The following is an 18,800-nucleotide window of genomic DNA, read 5'->3' as shown; positions in this document are numbered from 1 at the left end:
CATAATTCGTGCCTGGTGGCCTCACAATTGGATCTCAAATTCCGAGCTTCATCGTTTGTGCAATCAGAAGCCGATAGAGACCGAAATTCGTGAACGGAAGTGGAGGGGGGTTGGCTACACACTACGACGGAGCGGAAACGAAATCTGCAAGCAAGCACTGGACTGGAATCCGGCAGAACATCGCAGCAGAGGCAGACCCAGAGGCTCGGGGCGGCGGAGCCTATACAGTGAAATTAAGAACGTTGACCGAAATTTGACTTGGGTACAGGTCAAGGCCAAAGCTAGTAATCGCCCAGGATGGAAATTTTTTCAGAAAGGCCCTTTGCACCCCTGGAGGTGCACAGGATCGTTAAGTAAGTAAAGTAAATTAATAATCTCTGATTGTCCTGAACATGTCACTGTACGAAGGGCCAAAAACGGTTTTTGTGGATCGATAGGTAATTCACCTATACGCCTCCACGGGATGATAAAGAATCTCCTTCCAGCCACATGATCATACAATTGGTCAAAAAACGAGCCGTCCTTAAGAACGATACCCCAATGATTGTGGAGAAGAGCCCGCCCTTTTTTCACGAAATGTTAACAACAGAGAGTTGACAATTTCACTCTCCCCATCCAAATCGCTTCAATTGGGTCCCTGGTGGTCCCTCCCCTTCCCATCATTTATTAGTTCATATAATAATATAATTTTTTATATGCATATGCTATCATTTTGTGAAGGTATATACGGTGACTTACCTTCGATGATGAAGTCACTTACCTAACTGATAACCATCTTCCTTCTTGTCTTTTGTTGGCCTTCTTGTAGATGGTTGGCCTAAGGTCTCCCTGATGAGACTGCCATCTTAGGTGTAGCTTTCGGGGAAGAGCATTTCTTATTCAGCCGCTGGATGCCAGTCAGACGCTTTTTGAGCCGCACCTCCGTGGTGGACAGACGCTCGGAGGCGAAGCATTTCTTCTACCGCCGCGGGTTATGCTAGGGTTATCACGCCAGTGTTCACTTCGTAACTGCTCACTTTGCTATTGTCGGATTGAAATTGCCCAGGCTACGTCACCCACCTGTATCCATGTTTCAGCTGGGAGTCGTTTGAAATCATAAGACTAATGGAGGCGTGAGGTACACACTTAGAAAAAACTAATTTTACACGTGATGGAATCCATCTATAACATAACATATGAAACGTAAACAAACGTGCCTTGTAATTTTAAGTGCTCCGAGACTGAAAAGTTCGTTGCTCGATGAAAATTGCGTTTGATTAAGCGGTAAACTTCGATATAACATACATTTTGATTTCACGAATGTATGTTATGTCGAATTGTATCTTCCAATCACGAGCTGGTTCGCGTTTGACAGAAAAGTGGTTCGTTTTCGCCTCCGCATTGTCTCACCTTCTTTTACACCGTACCAAAACATCATGCTCTGTTCGAATGAAACCTCAGACCATTCGAATCGAAACATCGAAATTGCTTTTTCGAATGATGGCTGCAACCGGACGACGATTGTTTTGTAATCAGATGATGCTCCTCTCGAATACAGGATGAACATTGATACGAGAAACGAATGGACCTCAGTTGAAATACGTAATGCTCTCTGTAGAATGATTGTCATTCCAAATTGAAATGCATATTGTACTGATTCAGCCCCATAACGCAAATCCTCCAAAACGATTATGTAAAGCGTAGGAACCGAAGATGTTCTATTTCGTGGTGGAGGAAGTTTCCTCTACCAACAAAAGATTTTTGAATCCATGATGGACTGTTCCTGGCTATTCAATATGGAAATATAAACAAGCGAACTATCAACCCAATTTTAAGCATTTGCAAGGCATCCTATTATTAAACTGATATCCTCTAAGCACTGTATGTTGTACAGCCAATTTTCAAATAATTATCATCCTTTATTTAGAGGACAGTCATACGGATGCTCGTCAGCTGATGACGAATTCAACCATAAGGCAATCATCCAAAATTCGAAAGCATATTGCTAAAGGGCTCGACCAATGCAATAATCATTCGAAGTATTGCGGATGTTTTCGTTCAGTGTAGATCAATAACAGAGTTTGACAGAAGCTTTCATACAACGTGTATATAAAACATAGTAGAGGTGAGAATATTGTACGCTGATCTGACTATGTTTTAAAATCAGTGTCAACTTCAACTGCTAATTTCTCGTGAGTAAAAGCTCATACACATTTTATTTAAATGAACAGATAATGGCAGATGCACACAAAGGCCGCCATTACCGAGTGTGGAAAGCTTAATAACTTATTCCGTCCCCTATAAACTAGTGTTTGAAAACGTTAATATAAATTCAATTCCATCAAAATGCTGAATTTTATGAGTCTCTTGAAGTGAAAATCAGTTTGCCAGTGTCAAACTAAATATCACTGACATGAATATCACAGCGGCTCTGCTGATATTCTCTGCTTGGTCACTAATATGTCTAAGTGGCTTTAATTTGTCGCTAGTTCGATGGAATACACATTCAGTCAATAGACATTTGACAGTGTTCCATTCTATAAACTCTCATAGTTTTGGTTATGAGTGTGCATTAATTTTAAATTAGTTGGAGCTGGAAAATCACTAAAATGTCTTCCGCAATTAGTGCACAGCCCCTGCAGACTTTCAATACCTGCACCTGGGATGATGCCTCCCCCCCCCCCATTGCGAGGTCTCTGGAGTGACGCTATATCGAGGGTACGTTATATCGAGGGTGTGTTATATCGAAGTTCACCCGTATTTCGTGTCTGTTTGACGCTCGTATATGTCCGTCTCAGAGCACCTAAATTTACATGATTTTTTCTAAGTGTGTAGGAACTTGTGAGGACCGGAGCTAGGAATCACTCTCCTTTCAGGTTGTCAACTCACCATTTTGTAGTCATCTCGTTTGTTTTTAGTAAGCCAAAATTGGAAATCAGAACAAGAAGATGAATTCTGCAAATTAATTATTGGCAAATGGAATGAACCCAAGTAGTATTGCAAATTTGATATTTGGGAAATTGGTTGGCCGGAATAGCATAGCATAGCATAAGCCATGTTGCACAATGTCGTAGGTGGTACGAGCTCCAAACTGTTGTTAAGAAGGAGACCTACCTTTATCCGTTGCTGTTAGATAGTAATTTGTGATTAATTACTACCTCTTAGATAAAGGGTGTGTCTCCCTCCAACAGACCAGAGCTGTCCTGGCCACGTCCTTGCATCTGTTGGGGAAAGGAGGGAATGTTAGTCCGACACTTACCTAAGAGAGATGCAGAGAACTCTACGACCCCTCATTAGTGTCACGGGAAGGGTGGATTTTTGTTAGTAGGGAGAGTAAGCCATAGGATACGCCCAAATGGCGTTGCTGGCAATCGTTAAATCAAGCATTTAATAAATGAAGCTGTAAGTAGCTTATCTGTCCGTTGTTGCTGCCCATTACCTAAACATGTTATTCAGTCTTCAGATTTTGGAATTAAGAAACGTTATCAGCTCGATCCTGTTGCTCCTTTGCGCCTGAACATGTTTGTTGATCCTAAAAATATGCACAATTCATTCTGATGTGTAAAAGATTATTAATAGTATGTTGAATCGTAGATTAGAATGAAGATTCGCCATTGGCCTAACTCCCACTGTCTGTGGTATTATGGATACAATCTGCCTGCAATCATTTATTATGAATGCAAAGAAGCTTGAACCCGGGAGTTAGAAGGTGACAGCTCTACCACAGCTTAAATAGCCCATTTCAAGAACGCAAGCATTCCGAAGCTACTTTCACACATGTTAAGCCCCGCTCCAATACATTATCGATGCAAGTATACACCATTGATAATGTACTGAAACGTTCAATCAAGCAGTAGTGCAATACTTGATTGACGCGTATTTAGTAAGTTTTAAAATGATCGTCTTGAATGAGATGGATATTTCCTATCGAGGACAGAGGAACGAAAAGGTAAATAAACTTAGCTGAGCGTAGCTACGCGTAGGTTAGAACAGCCGACACCACATGCAACGCATAGGAATTTGAAAATTTTCACTTAATGCACTTTTCAACATGACTTCTGTAGTTTCAAATTAACACTTTTTAAAAATGAAATTGTAAATTTATAACATTTTCACTAGAACGAAAACGACGCAGCAAAATAAAAACACGTCATTTTCACAGCGTGGCCTACTTCGATCCGGGAAATTCGTTGGCCGAGATGTGGAAATAATCCTCAGGATATTTATTTCAATGATGACCACCAACTGCTCAAGATAGATTACAATGAGTGAAGTTGCTATGTTGTTCGGAAGACCAAGGGCGTCCGAAAGGGAGGCAGTTTAGTTCGGGATTCAGACGCTGCATGGCGCTAGTGTACATGACACATTTAGCATTTTTGGATTTGTTTTATCTCGTAATCCCGACCACCTAGGAAGTTCTAGTCTTCACCGAAGAAGTTCATAAAAGCAAAGGTATTCGGAGGGTGGACATTGGTTCGGATTTCTGTCACTACGTAGTGCTAGTGTGCATGTTAATTGATTCCGAACTTTCTGAAATGATTAATACTTTTCTGAAGTGATTCAGTATTTTCCGAAGTGATTCAGTTCTTTCCGAAATAATGCAGTACTAGCGGAAGTGATAACACATGTTTTTGGAATGATGTAATACTTTCTAAAGTAATTAGAAAATTTCTAAAGCAATTCAGTGCTTTCCGAAGTAATTCCGAACTTTTCTGAAGTGATTAAGTACTTTTTTAAGTGATTCCAAACTTGTATGAAGCAATTTAGCACTTTCCGAAGTGTTTCCGATTTTTTTCTGAAGAGATCAAGGATTTTCTTAAATGATTCTAAATTTTTCTGAAATGATACAGTAATTTCTGAAGTGATTCACTGCCGCTCATGGTAAGTCCGTCTCATAGCACAAATCTGCAAGCCAAGAAAAACGCGTTTAAAGTTTGCTTCTCACCATTGCTTCTTAAGCAATGGGACAACCCGTTTGGTAATTTTTTCAAACTTTTCCAGAACAAAGTTGTTGAGTTGATCCAGTATTATGAATGTATGCGTGATTAGCTACCATATTCATTGAAAAAAAAATCAGTTTTGCCAAAAATGCAAATGGGGCCGACTTGCGATGAGCAGGAGTTCAGTACTTGCAGAAGTGATTTAAAAAAAACTTTTATAAACTGATTGAGTATTTTCCTCAGTAATACCGAAATTGTATGGAGTGATTCAGTACCCCCCCATCCCCACCCAGAAGTCTAATCACATCTAATCTAACACCAACACAGCAGGTTCATGAAAGCATCCTGGAAAATGACAGATATACCGCCATCCATTTTTTTTTAGCCTCCTTAATAAAGCTAAATAATAATAATAATCCATCCATTTTCTTGTCTATTTGGTATATTTTGTACATCAGAGATGCGCAAAATATATCAAAACGGCCAGGCCTACTGTGCAGCATTTAAGGGGCAAGATGATTCAAAAACATCGGGCCTGTTTAAATCAAAAATTTAAACACGATGCTTCAGAATCCAATAAATGGATGAAACGTGGACATCTCGTACCGTACGTTCCGTTGTATTGTTATCTATAAATGATTGGTCGTTGGGAGCATCTAATCTAAAAAAGTTAAATGATGCTCCATTTTCCTCGAGTAGTTGGGGCATGAGCACTAACTCTTGTCTTAGCTCTATATGGCTTATGGTTATAGCGCCATTACTCGCTTTCTGAAAAGAGAAAATTTGAATAAAATACCGTAGGAGAATGGAAAAGGAGGAAGGAACCCTATTTCTATCTTCCCTTGCGTAAAAACTGAAAAAATGGGTATCTAATCAATCTACAGGAAAAGTTCTAGTTAGTTCTAGAGCTAGATTTCAGTAGAGAGTAATAGATCGAAAATATATTATAAATTTAAGAACTATGAAAATAAAGGGAAGATCTCAGCCAGTTTAATTAATGTTGTACTCTTAATGTCCTATTGCACTACTGTTGAACCGAAGGCACTTCCAAGACTTTTCCGGGTTATTTCCAAACTAGTTCAAAAATTCTTCAGGCAAATCATGATCACAAAAATGGAACTTTAAGGTACAAAACATCAAACGTCTAAAACCAGAAAAAAAAGCACTAGGATGACTCTCTTACCGAATGAACCAATTGGGTTGTTTAATGCATCAACAATTTCAGCTTTTAACACGTTTAACTATGTGGAAGACTCTTAGAAACACGTTAATACTTTATTTTTTACATTTAAATAAGCTACAGCTAAGAAATCGCAAAAACCTTTTTCTAAAACGTTCATTAAATGACATTAGCTTTTATATCATGACGCTTGCGACTTACGGTGTAAAACAGGGCACAATACACGTTAGATAGCAGATCAAAATTTCAGTAGGGACACCACTTTACCACATACGAGACGTCAAATGTAAATTTTTTTCGCCAAGCTCGTAACAACAACATCAGCTGTCTTCATCTTCATTCTTTTTTGATATAAAAGTTTCAAGAGTTTTAATCAGTGTTTAATCCTAAAAATGGAGCCAGGATTTTCCAAAGCGGATGCAAACACGCTCCCGAAGGTGGATTTCTTCATGGTGCAATATTTTCTGACCACTAATGAAAAATTCCGTGACGCTAATAAACGAGGAAAAATCGAAAGGTAAGCCGAGTTTCATATCATCTCGTTCAGCAAATTTATTGGTTTGTTTTCAGGTCATCCAACCCCGATTATTTGAAGTCTTCTATTGGACGGGTTCAGTTAAAAATTGACGGGAATCTATGCACGGTAAAAGCGAAAATTGTGCCGGAGCACAAGATTACTGCTAGGCAGTATTCCGTGGTTGCGATAATAAATACAGCCGATGAAAAAGTTGTTGATATCTTTTGTGAAAGTGACGCACAGGGGTGTAAGGCAGCCGCAGGGGGTTGTAAACATGCCGTAGCGTTTTTATTCTATCTGTATGAAAAATACAGCCAGCCTTCTCCTACTGATTCAATATGTCTCTGGAAAGTGCCGAATCTGTCGAAAGTAGAAGAAAACATAGACAAGTTTGATCTTGCCAAGCATCGTGATTCCGGAGTTTCCAATTCGAATGAAGTAATTAATGGAAGTGGAAGGTTTCTTCAAACATTGCTTAGCAAATGTCCGTCAAGTGCTACTATTAGTGCATTGAAGTATCATCAAGCGTTTCCGAAGGTAGAAGGATATGCTTTGCATTGTCTTTTGATAGACTTCAAAGAAAGTTCCGAAGCAAAACAGAGCTCGAAACGTTTTATTCAGTTCTGCAAACGTACGATGATGGATAGTGTATGTAAAAAAATTGAAACTATCACTACAGGGCAAGATTGTTCCCAGTGGAAGCTGCTAAAATATGGGCGAATAACAGCTTCAAAAATTTTTGAGCTGTCGAGGTGTAAAACTGGCGATGGTTCTCTCGTAAGGTCCGTGCTAGGACAAACAAGTTTTACTAGTGAGGCGATGAAACGAGGGTTACGATTAGAGGACAAAGCAGTAAAAGCAATTAGGATGCGATATCAAAACGTTCGCAGATGCGGACTATTTCTGAGTCCTGATTATCCCGTATTTGGTGCATCCCCAGATGCGATCAACAGTTCAACAGTTTTTGAAATCAAGTGTCCATCGAAAAGCGATAATGTTAAATATTATGTTGATGTGAACGGAAATTTACAAGAGAAAGTAAAATCTCAAATCCATCTTCAGATGATTATGTCAAACCGCAAAAAAGGTGTTTTAGTATTAGTTCTACCGGAATTTGAAAAAAGTCGAAACCCTCTCAAATTTGTAGAGTTCTATGAAATAAATCTAGATGTCGATTATATACAACAGAAAATGACAGACAGCTACAAGTTTTGGAAGACTAATATTTTTAACAAACTGTTTACATCTTTTTGAAAACCTAAGTGATTCAGTTTTAATTTGTTGTCAGTTAGATTAAAGCATTCTAACATGTATCCCAAATAAATTATCTAACCCTTAACCGACCGGACTTTGGCTTACTCTAATGGCTACTGGGGGAAGGGAAGGAGGGGTTGGTATTGATATGAGTGATTTGGTCAGCTTCAGACTGAATGAGATAAAAAAGCTGAAGATAATCGTTTGTTCCATTTGTTTTAACCACTCAGTGTTCAGCCTGGGACATTTATTTGACCCCCATGTTTAACCTAAATATTTAGGTTCTTCCAGAAAGCTTCTCTCTTTGTCTTTTTGTCTGTTCCTACCTAGCTATCTTCCTTCCTCCTTCTGGGCCATGGTTTGGAAGTAGTTGTGTTGTTTCTTGTAGGAAGCGGACAATCAAAACCAAATTAAAAACTTAACAACATTTTTATTTATTTGTTCTACATTAACCAACAATTGCTTTAAGATTTTACGTACATTGAACTTACTTAATAAGTGACCCTTGCAAGTTCACTAATCCAGCTACAATTATAACGATAAAATCTAGGTTGTGTAAAAAGTATGACGGCAGTTCCGCATGAGGTGCGCACATCCTGAACTCCCTGAACCTTCGAATAAGCCGTTCCACGTGTATCCTGACACAAGCTATCTCTTTTGCTTTCAAAGCATCCTCTTTGGATAAGGCTTCATCTTTTGTAACACTTGGTGGACGTATCAAAAATCCACCCTTTTGAGCAACTTCTACAGCAATATTTTTGAAGCCGCGATCGGCCAAAACTCCTACATTTTGATGAATATTATTCAAAAATCCAGAATTCCGAACAATTTTTTGGTCACTCGCACGTCCTGGAAATCCTTTTGATATAAAGTTGATGTGACCACATGGGGTACATGATACCAAGTACTTTATTGTATTACACGATTTATACTGTGAATATGTAATTGACTGCACAACTGGGTCGGTAGGTTTCTGAATTTGTGTTTCAAAACAGTCAATTATACTTTGAACTGCACTATATTCTGTCAGGAATGCGACTGGCAAGAATTTTTTAATTGCTTTTGCATCAGGCCAAAAAATCAGCTCTTTAAATTCTCCAGCTATTTTTGACACATTTTCATCGAATATTTGTGAAATTCGCGAACGAGATAGACCAAAACAGTCCGATAACAATTCAAATGTTTCATTTAATCTTATTTTCCTTAGTACAATCATTATATCCCTCTCACTAACATTAGTGGTTTCTTGTAAAGATTGCAATATATGGGTTCCATTTGATGGGATTCCTAAATATTGCATACTTTTATCTTTCATTAAATTGTACACAAAATTTAAATTCTTTAATTTATCCTCCGTTAGGCATTGTTCATGTGCAAACTCTCTCTCGCTCCGATTGCTGGGAAAGTACTCGCTGCCTGCTGATGATATAATGTCTGAAAGTGTATGGAAATATAAAAATGTGTTATTGCTTGGAAATTTTAGAACCAGAATGATGAATTACTATTCCTTGCTAACAAGTAAAACTATCAGAGACAAACCAGCCTTTAGGCTGAAAACCTTTCAAATTAAGAAACAAAAAAAAGACAAGAAATAGCTAGCTATTATATGCATTTTTAATCAACAAGTTCAATCACCTGTTTACCTGCTCCGATCAAAACCAATCAATGTCCCGTAATGCCCTAGTAACTAACTATATGATATATTGATGTTGGTGTAGTAACCATCGAACTATTGGATTGATCGTAGTATGTCAGCAATAAATTATTAGACAAGCGTCACTTTTCAAATCGACGTATTTGATTTTGCAAACAATCACTTCAATCGACGATTTGTCTTAACTACTAGCTCACCCATGCAAACTAACACCACGATCAAGTAAGGGAATCTTTCCTCTGCCAACTGGTGCTCATAAACTTATACAATGCCCTAGTAGCTAAGTACCTGAACTTTCTGATGCAGGAGTGCTGAAAGAACCAGTCGGAGTATTTTGATCCACGGTTTGGATAAATTTCTTTGGAGAACACTGCTTGCTTTTCTCGGGTTCAATGTTCACTCGATGAGAGTCGCTGTGCTTGATTTCCAAAGGACGAGCCAATGGGTCTGATTTTGGAATCAAAAAGCTGTACCTTTCAGCATCTGAAACAGAAAATCTTTGAAAACTAACAATACGTTATTTAATTACATTTTTTACCTTGTACAAACGGAAGATTCTTATGAGGAACAATATTTTTGTCCAACTGGTACCGCACATTGAACTTAGGTGATTTTACTGGTACTATTTTGTAGTCAGAAGGCTGAAATGGTAAATAAATGCATAGAAAATACATTTATTTGCACTCGCATTTAAATCAATTATATTCACTTACATTGAAATGCCGCTGACAAATGAATAAGCGCTTCCTTTTGCCAAGAACTGCATCTGACTTCATGATGTTGACACGCTGGAACCACAATTCTTTCAGGTCTTCTTGTTTGGGGAACTCGAAAAGGTGAACATTCAATGAATTTAATGAGTTCACGGGGCATCCGGACACCGCGCAACGCATTTTTCTACCGTTTTAGCTTTTACCAACTAGACGAATGAAAACCGAGAAGCATAAACAAACAGAAACAAGCAAAAAACTGGTAAACAAACACAGACTCTATAGTTGGTGTTGGGTGTAGGTTGTCGCTATTTAAGAGGTTGGGTGACCAGTGTAGTTTTTCGATAGAATGGAGTCTTGAATATTGACCAGGCACTCAAAAGAAGAAAACACCGTTTTTGACGTTTATACAATAACAAAAATAGAAATGTTTATGATTTTTTATTTTTTGTGCTAATCTGAATCATATGGCATGAAAACCCACATACCGTTAAACAACCCAATTGGCAAATCTTTGTTGGAACTTGGCCGTACCCGCTCGTTCCCAACCTTTGACAATAGCGCACTCGACATTTGATTTCTCATCAATATACAACACGAAAGCGGCTATTCGAAATAATGTGTAAGACAAAGTTGTAGAAACCGAAACAGGTGAATATATAAACAGGAACTAACTCACCAAAGAAACGATGGCTTGCCCGTGAATCAAAAACTTGGAAGACTGTTGCATCTCCTTCATAGAAACTCTTGCACAATCCACCTCCAATCCAATCAGAATCAGCTTGCCAACCGCCTAATAACAGTTCTGACGAAAAGGATGCTGATAATAAAACACTTTGAAATGCTTTTTAACCGATCACTTGCACTTGGTTTGCATTAAAGTTCTTTTCTAGAACTAGGTTATCGAGTGGCACATTGTTTCGGGCTAAAACGCGATGAAAAAATCAATGACAGAAAAAATTAAGCCTAATTTTTTTGAAATTATCCATTACCCTCCGAAGTGATTCCGAACTTTTCTGAAGTTATTCAGTTCTTTTTTAAGTAATTGTGAACTCTTCTTGAATTATTCAGTGCTTTCCAAAGTGATGCAGTCCTTGCGAAAGTGATAAAAAACATTTTTGGAATAATTCAATATTTTCCAAAGTGATTCCAAAATGTCTAAAGTAATTTAGTACTTTTCTAAATGATTCAGAACTTTTCTGAAGTGATTCCAAACTATTCTTAAGTGATTCATTTCTATTCAAAGTGAATCACTACTTGCGGAAGTGATTTCAAACTCTTCGGAAAATTCTGAAATAATTTCAATCTTTTCCGAACTAGTTCAGTACTTTCCGAAGTGACTCCGAACATGTCTAAAGAGATTTAGTACTCTCAGAAGTAATTCTAAGTTTTGCTGAATTGATTCCTCTTTCCTCTTCTAAAGTGAATCACCCAACAAACATTGGAAGCATAATAAGAGCTTATTCGTGCAAAAAAATGGCTTATTCAGCCCTATACCGCACAAATTGTTTGTTGAGCAATGTTTTCTGAAATGATTGAAATCTTTTCTAAAGTGTTTTAGTACTTTCTGAAGTGATTCCGAACATTTCTTAAGTTATTCAGTACTTTCCTGGAGTTACCTAAGTAACAATTCAAGCTGAACAGTAAGAACAGAAGCTGATTATTAGTTGATTTAAGGTGTACGAAGTTGAATAACACCAAGCTGAATATATAGTTGATTAGTAGTGCATAAAGCGAATTGTACCCCCATTCAAACTCAATAAGTAAAATGAACTAAACACTGTACAAGACTTATTTAAGCTTAACACTACTCCACAAATCAGCAATGCGCTAAAATTATTGTAATAGCCTGTTAGAATTATTAGAATAAATTGCACAATATTGTTAGTTCTACGCGTTGCATTTCCGGCTTTTTTTTCTTAATTCACTGTGCCTACCTTACTAATCCCAAGCAGAACCAACAGTAGAGCAGAGTTGCGAGCTATCACAATCACGATCTTAAAACAGCTGATGGTAGTAACGCTTTGTACATTCCTATCAATGTGCTCGTCGAAGCTCTCTCCATGACCATCCATCAAGTTGACGAAAGAAGTAAAAAGAAACTGATGAATGTCGTCTTCTGTTGTGATCCATCACCGATCTGGTCATTCCCGACAATCACGGCACTCATCTGTGCTCGTTTTGAAGCAGTTGCCTTTTATTGCTTATTTGAGTGTGTTGGTGAGTGAGCCCAACAGCTTCTTTTTCATGTTGCCTGCTTTGTTTGTATCTCACACAGTCGCGCCTGCCGAGATGAACTTGGAATGCGTAGGCATTGTTTTCATTTTCTTCTGTCGTTTCGCTTTTTCTCATGATCGTACTGCAGAAGTCTCGCGTCACTTTTCAAATCGACCAATGTAACAAATGTAAACAAACCGAGTTAAGCGATACAAACTGTTGCTCTTCTATCATTGTATGTCATACAAAAACATCCATCCAAATTCACTTTCATTTATTTAAGATAATCATAGGTAAAAAATTGTCCAATGTACAGTTTGAAATGATGGGTACATGATTGTTACTTCGGTCATTCGGACTGCCTAACATGATTGGTGCTCATTTTTCAAAGGCGGGGCCAATCTAAAGTTAGGTACTATACTCTGAAATCTGTGAAAGGGAATCTAGTATCATGTTGACAAAACGTCCAATGTAACACTCATTGATTATGTCATTGAGAAAAATCGTCCAATGTAACATGTCCGATGTACAACTCTGCTTGTCAAAACGTCCTATGTGGTTTTTTCTATGTTGTAGCATGAAATTCAAAGTAAAATTGTGATTTTACCGTTTCTTCTGAATTTTCAACTTTATTATACACTGGCTACATTAAAAATAGTATTGCAAAATGTATTGTTTTTAAACAGTTAAATTAATAATCTGTCGAACTTCAACTTCGATTTTCTCAAAATGGTGGATATGTTACATTGGTCTATTTGAAAAGTGACGCGAGAAGTCTTCCCTGTTTTCGTGGTGTTTTTCATCATCAGCAGCGAGTGTAGCGTTTTGCTTGTGAGCAGCGACCATTACTGGTGATTGTTGATTGCCATGGCTCTAACTCTCACTGCGTGACAGCTGTCAGCGATAGTCGGTTGGTGCGAAGACGAGTGTCATGTGAGTGTCATCATATTTTGCATCACTGCAGTAGAGACAAGGAAGAGGAGAATTTGAGGAATATCTTCAGGTAGAAGTGGACTGTAACGACGTATTCCTGTGTTTTGACTTAGATGTATACACTCATTGCACTGAATTTTCAGACCACATACCAAAAATATAATCCAATTATGGCACTAAATCAGCATCCAAACGACAATCTTAATAAATCGCGCACTTGTTTACTGTACTTGAAATTGAGAGGAATGATTTACTATCATCATTTGTTATTTACAATTTTGCATTACTGTACAATACTCTTCCGGTTGCTATTATTCAACTTAGATTTGACCTCCTACAAGTTAACGATCATACCTTTAGACAAAAACATATGCTTCAGTGTTCCAGTAGGTATGGTAAACACCTGTAGATCAGTGATTGTCGGTTTGAATCCCGAAATGCAGAGGCAATTTTAAAACTTATGCCGCGGATACACTTGTATGACCTACTATGAGCATGAGCATTAATTGTATAATAATTATGAGCACTATACAACAACTATACACAAGCTATACAAGTGTGACCATGGATGTGCTCATAATTTATTATACAAATAATGCTCATGCTCATAGTTTGTCATCCAAGTGTATTCGCGGCATTAGAATAACAATATACATATTTATGTGATTCCAATTTGTCAGCTCCATAACACTTATAATATATGAAGCGGTCTTCCATGACTTTTAAAAATAAAAATAGCCGGCTGAACAAGGGTGGAAAAATACGATTCTGTAAGGCCTTAAACAGCTTAAAAATTATATTACTTTATTTAAGCTTTCGGCTGATTAAAATCACCTGATTTAGATGTCTAAAAGCTGAACAAAGGTTAACGTGGTCTATGTACAACAATTGTTCAAACTAAGACTGAATTAAAATCGTTGAAAGAACACTTGTTAAGCATCAAATTGTTACTTGGGTATTCAGTTTTTTAATGATTTTGAACACTTCTGAAGTGATTCAGTACATTCCGAAGTAATTCAGAACTTTCCTAAAGTGATTCAGTACTTTCCAAAGTGGTTTTGAACTTAATTGAATTCGTGCATGCTAGTCTGTGTTGCAATACTTTTTTAAGCGATTCCATACTTATGACGGGTAGTGTTTTCAAGTGATACCCAAGTTTTCAGTTTGAATTCACTTCATATTCAAGCGATTCCAATCTGTTCAGTTTGAATTCACTTTATTTTCGAGTGATTCCAAATGTTTCAGGTCTGACCCACTCCACATTCAAGTGGATCTAAACTGTTCAGATGTGAATCAGATCACTTCATATTCAAGTGATTCCAAGCTTTTCAGGACTGAATTTCTTCATATTCAAGCGATTTCAAACTTCACAGTTCCGATACATTCCACATTTTTGCATGCCCACTAGCACCACGTAGTGACATAATTCTGAAACGAACTAAGAACTATCCACTCAGCCATGACCGTATGAACAACTTTGCTCAAGACTAGAACTTTCTATGTGGTCGGGATTACGAGATTAAGCAATTTAAAAAATGCTCATAGTGATAGAATTTCGAATTTTACCGACCATTTTTCAAACGTTATAATTTCATGCATTTTGGCACAACTGTGCATTTAAGACATCTTTTTTGGCGTTTCTGCTGAAAATACTTTTCACACAAGGGTTTTAGCATCTGAATCTGAAATTTTAGATTTCAAAAATTTTTCTAAAGATTAACAAAACATTCAATATTATAAGAAATCATTCAGGACGATGGATCCCTCATAGCTACTGATTTAAATTCCCTTTTGTTTTCAACCTAGTTTCTTGTAGAAATTTATATCGATATTTACGTTAAATAGTGATCAATTTGCCCCCGGATTACGGTATCGTATTACAAGAAAAATTATGTTGCATAACATTTTAATCGAGAAATAAATGCAAATTGTTGTTATAAGGTGCAAAATTAATAATTAATGATATCAAATTTTAAACATCACAAGAACATCTTAAACTGTTAATCAACAATTCTTGTTCACAGCGAATGCCCCCTTGTCATTTGCAGCACTCTACATGTACCGTACTCAAACGAGCAGCGTGAACAAGTCTCTGTTGTCACCACACGTATTCCGGAGAAGCAGAGGCACCTCTTACATAAATCGACTTTCCCTAAGGAAAACAAGAACGAAGATATAAAAAAAAACATCCCCATGACTCTGTACTGTACTCCAGAGGGCAGAGGGCATCGATACTCCCATCACCCCCACGTGCCAAAGATGAAAACTTAACCCAATTTCGCTCGACTTGAGACGCTGAGGTCACCGCTGTGCGAGGTGTGGGTGTTAGTTGAAGACGAAGATTTTTTTCTTTTGTCTCTCCGTCGTGTTCGGAGTGCCTCCTCTGCCCCTGTCTAACGTGTTGATTAAATTTAAACGCGCGGGAAACAGAAATAGAACGCAAACAAGGTCGCATCTTATCGTCCATCCCGAGGGAGAGCGTACAAAAAAAAAATCAGTGCTTGGCGATAATAATAGCTCTTGTATACTGGGTATGGTCTGGCTCTCAGCGTGGTTCGCGTACGGTCGAGTAGAGTCACTATCTTCACTTATTTTTTTCCCCTTCTCGATGAGTTGATTTTTTCACCCGAAAGGATAAGACGAACGGTACTCGAACGGTTGCGACCAATATTGGTCGGAAAACAAAGAAATTATCTCACTCATCCTGCCTCCTATTCGCTGAGCTCGGTCGTACTAGGACGGATGAGGATTACTTGGTATTGTCGGTCCCGGTCCTGGTCCTGGTTCTTGGCAGTCACGAGTCGACACAACGATGACGGCTGTATACGAGCACGACAACGCTCTGTCCTAGTTTTCGTCTGGCTACGAGCTTCTCATTAGTTATCCTTATCCCTGTTGGGCAGAGCCCGAAGGCGAAGATGGCCTGGATGAGATGGTGTGGCATGGTAGATATGACTTGCTGCCTGTCTGCATGGCTGAGAGATTAGACAAGTTTCTGCCTTCATCGGCGTCTTCTTCGGATTTCGCTCGCTAGAGAAAGAGCTAAAGTGCGCGGGGGGCCTGGGGGGGGGGGGGGGGGAGAACGGAAGAGTGGAGTTGGCACACGATGAGCTTTTCTCGCTTCAACTAGCACTCGCCTGTTTGATGGGATGAACAAGTCACAAATGCAACTGTTGAGTACAGTTCCTTTTGCGAGTTTTCCCTCCCTAGAAGTGGTGGTGGACAAGAAACGGGGGGTAGGAGGCAATCAATGTAGGGCAACCAGTTGATGGACGGAATTAGCCACTCGGGAACTAGATAAGGCTAAATGGATTATGGTGATATGATGAATTAACACGTTTCAAATCAAGGGCAAATGAGCGAACGTGAAGAGCGAGTAAATTGGGTGACGATGTCATATCATCATACATCAACGAATACTACTACTGATTAGAAGTAGCATCACGTTCAGCGAGTGATAAAGATGACACACAAAAAAAAGAATCATTGTGGGTTCGTCCGGGATTTGAACCCGGGACCTCTCGCACCCTAAGCGAAAATCATACCCCTAGACCAACGAACCCGTTGAAAATGGCTTGCTTTCTTTTTAACAATTACAAATAACAGCGAATGTATGACAATGAGCATTGCAATCAATCATGTTTGTATCGTGTGACGTTATGAGTGGAACGAGCAACAAGTACATAGTCATATCACATTAATTGTAGAAAATCAATGTTGTTAAATTATTTATCTGTTTTATGTCACATGATATTGTCAAGTTCACTCTACTGTTTGCCAAAACGAATTTACGGTTGACCCCTTCCATGAAGTTTTGTTAAATTTAAGTCATTTGACAATGCACAGAGTGCAGAATAGGAATGTTGACGGAATAGAAGCCTTAAAGCTTTTGCTTCAATATTTAGACGTGTGTTTGGTGAAGTTTTTGTGCTTGATATGTCCCTTCTTTTGGTGACTGTAAACATTAGGGTAGTCCTCAAATTAATTGATTTTCCCAAACTATCTTCTTTGCTTTTTAAAATAAAGACATATTATATTCAGCAAAGGATGTAACTGTGTTAATTTCAAGCAACTTTGTGAAACACATTTTTTTTTTCTATAAAGAGAGAGAAGGATTAGTAATTTCCATCTACTTCCACTACCTTATTTGCTTATCCTTGACAGATACGCGTATTTCGTATCACTGGCGTGCACAGGGTGGGGCATGGTGGGGCAATTGCCCCACCTTTTATAAATAAATATATTGCCTGAAAATTGCACCACAAAGGTGCATGAAGGGACAAACTTCAATGAAATGTTTTGGTCAAAAAATTGCACCACATTCCTGGTTTAATTTTGACGTAGGGCTACTTCTTTGATTTCTATATGGGGGTATACTTTGTGAAAACCGAAAATGGAACAGGTAACCAATTAAGAAAGATTTTGAACGTTAATAACTCAGTTGCCTCTGGTCCAATTTCAATAATTTTATCACCAATCGATCAGAAATATGGCTACACTTTGTGAAAACCGAAAATGGAACAGGTAACCAATTAAGAAAGATTTTGAACGTTAATAACTCAGTTGCCTCTGGTCCAATTTCAATAATTTTATCACCAATCGATCAGAAATATGGCTACGCATCGATAACAATGCTTCCGAATGTTGATTTTCAACAAGAAACTATTGAAAAACTGGTAAATGTCCAGCATTGTCCAAAAGCGTCGAATTAACTAACAAATCCACCAATTACCTACATGCATATGCTGCTTCCCCAGCACAGTCGTCAGAGAGTAGTAAGTAGACGAAACAAGTCGAAGTGGCATTCGCCTCCGATCCTCGGGCGCGTGCGAATAGGGAGAATGGAATTGCGTAATATGTTGCACACTCATCGCCATACTCAGAACCACACGCTCCTAACGACCATACCACTGTGTGGTGGTGTTCGGTCGTCGAAATTAGTAGCAGCAGTAGCAGTGCTTTCGGTGTGTGGCGTTGAAAATTGTTCTCCAGTAACAACGAAAGGCTGCCTGCAAGCAGCGAGCTGCAGAGCCCACATAAGCAACCATCAAAGGAGGAAGAAGCTGCACCGCTATGCTATGGATCGGAATCAGTAGCACTTCGTGAATCGCTGCGGATCGGTCATCTATGCCAAGCGTGTCACCCTCGCTCCAAACGACATACAGCTCGACAGCCTCATCCGTGTTGAACACCCAGCTCAGAATTACTCAACCATCACTACAAAACGGTCCTTTTCAGGGCCACCAAAAATTTGTTATAGAGTTTTATTTGGACATTGGTCAAGGTCATCAGTTCCCGCAAGCAGCTAGCTATTTATTGATTATTGAATTATCACACTGTATACCATGAAAAAGCAGCCTGTTTGTGAGTTTTTGCCTGTTTTCAAGGAAGGAGTTATGATAAAAAAAAACAAATC

At 38.5% G+C, this 18,800-nt stretch overlaps 2 protein-coding genes and 1 non-coding gene across 3 annotated transcripts in view; 2 read left to right on the top strand and 1 right to left on the bottom strand.

The window, feature by feature from the left end:
• LOC135713013 (neuronal acetylcholine receptor subunit alpha-7-like) overlaps window positions 1-18,800 on the top strand; it is a 382,027-nt gene that overhangs the window by 136,749 nt on the left and 226,478 nt on the right. The gene's annotated exons all lie outside the window — the stretch shown is intronic.
• Window positions 6,454-7,924, top strand: LOC135712496 (uncharacterized). The gene is made up of 2 exons (XM_065235446.1): window positions 6,454-6,616; window positions 6,670-7,924. Exons 1-2 carry the CDS (start codon window positions 6,492-6,494, stop codon window positions 7,868-7,870), a joined length of 1,326 nt encoding a protein of 441 aa, XP_065091518.1. The 5' UTR covers window positions 6,454-6,491; the 3' UTR covers window positions 7,871-7,924.
• On the bottom strand, window positions 16,875-16,946 carry TRNAP-AGG (transfer RNA proline (anticodon AGG)). The gene has a single exon. It is a non-coding gene; the product is annotated as a tRNA-Pro (tRNA).

This window comes from Ochlerotatus camptorhynchus, unplaced genomic scaffold (genome assembly GCF_037179485.1).
Source record: "Ochlerotatus camptorhynchus isolate MF236.1 unplaced genomic scaffold, CSIRO-AGI_Acam_v1.1 ptg000040l, whole genome shotgun sequence".
NCBI classification, from domain to species: domain Eukaryota; kingdom Metazoa; phylum Arthropoda; class Insecta; order Diptera; family Culicidae; genus Ochlerotatus; species Ochlerotatus camptorhynchus.
This window is presented reverse-complemented; position numbering and strand designations above follow the sequence as displayed.

Coding starts and splice junctions, on each gene's coding strand:
- LOC135712496 (XM_065235446.1), top strand. CDS start 6,492: ATGGAGCCAGGATTTTCCAAAGCGGATGCAAACACGCTCCCGAAGGTG. Junction 6,617..6,669: donor AAACGAGGAAAAATCGAAAG/GTAAGCCGAGTT, acceptor GTTTGTTTTCAG/GTCATCCAACCCCGATTATT.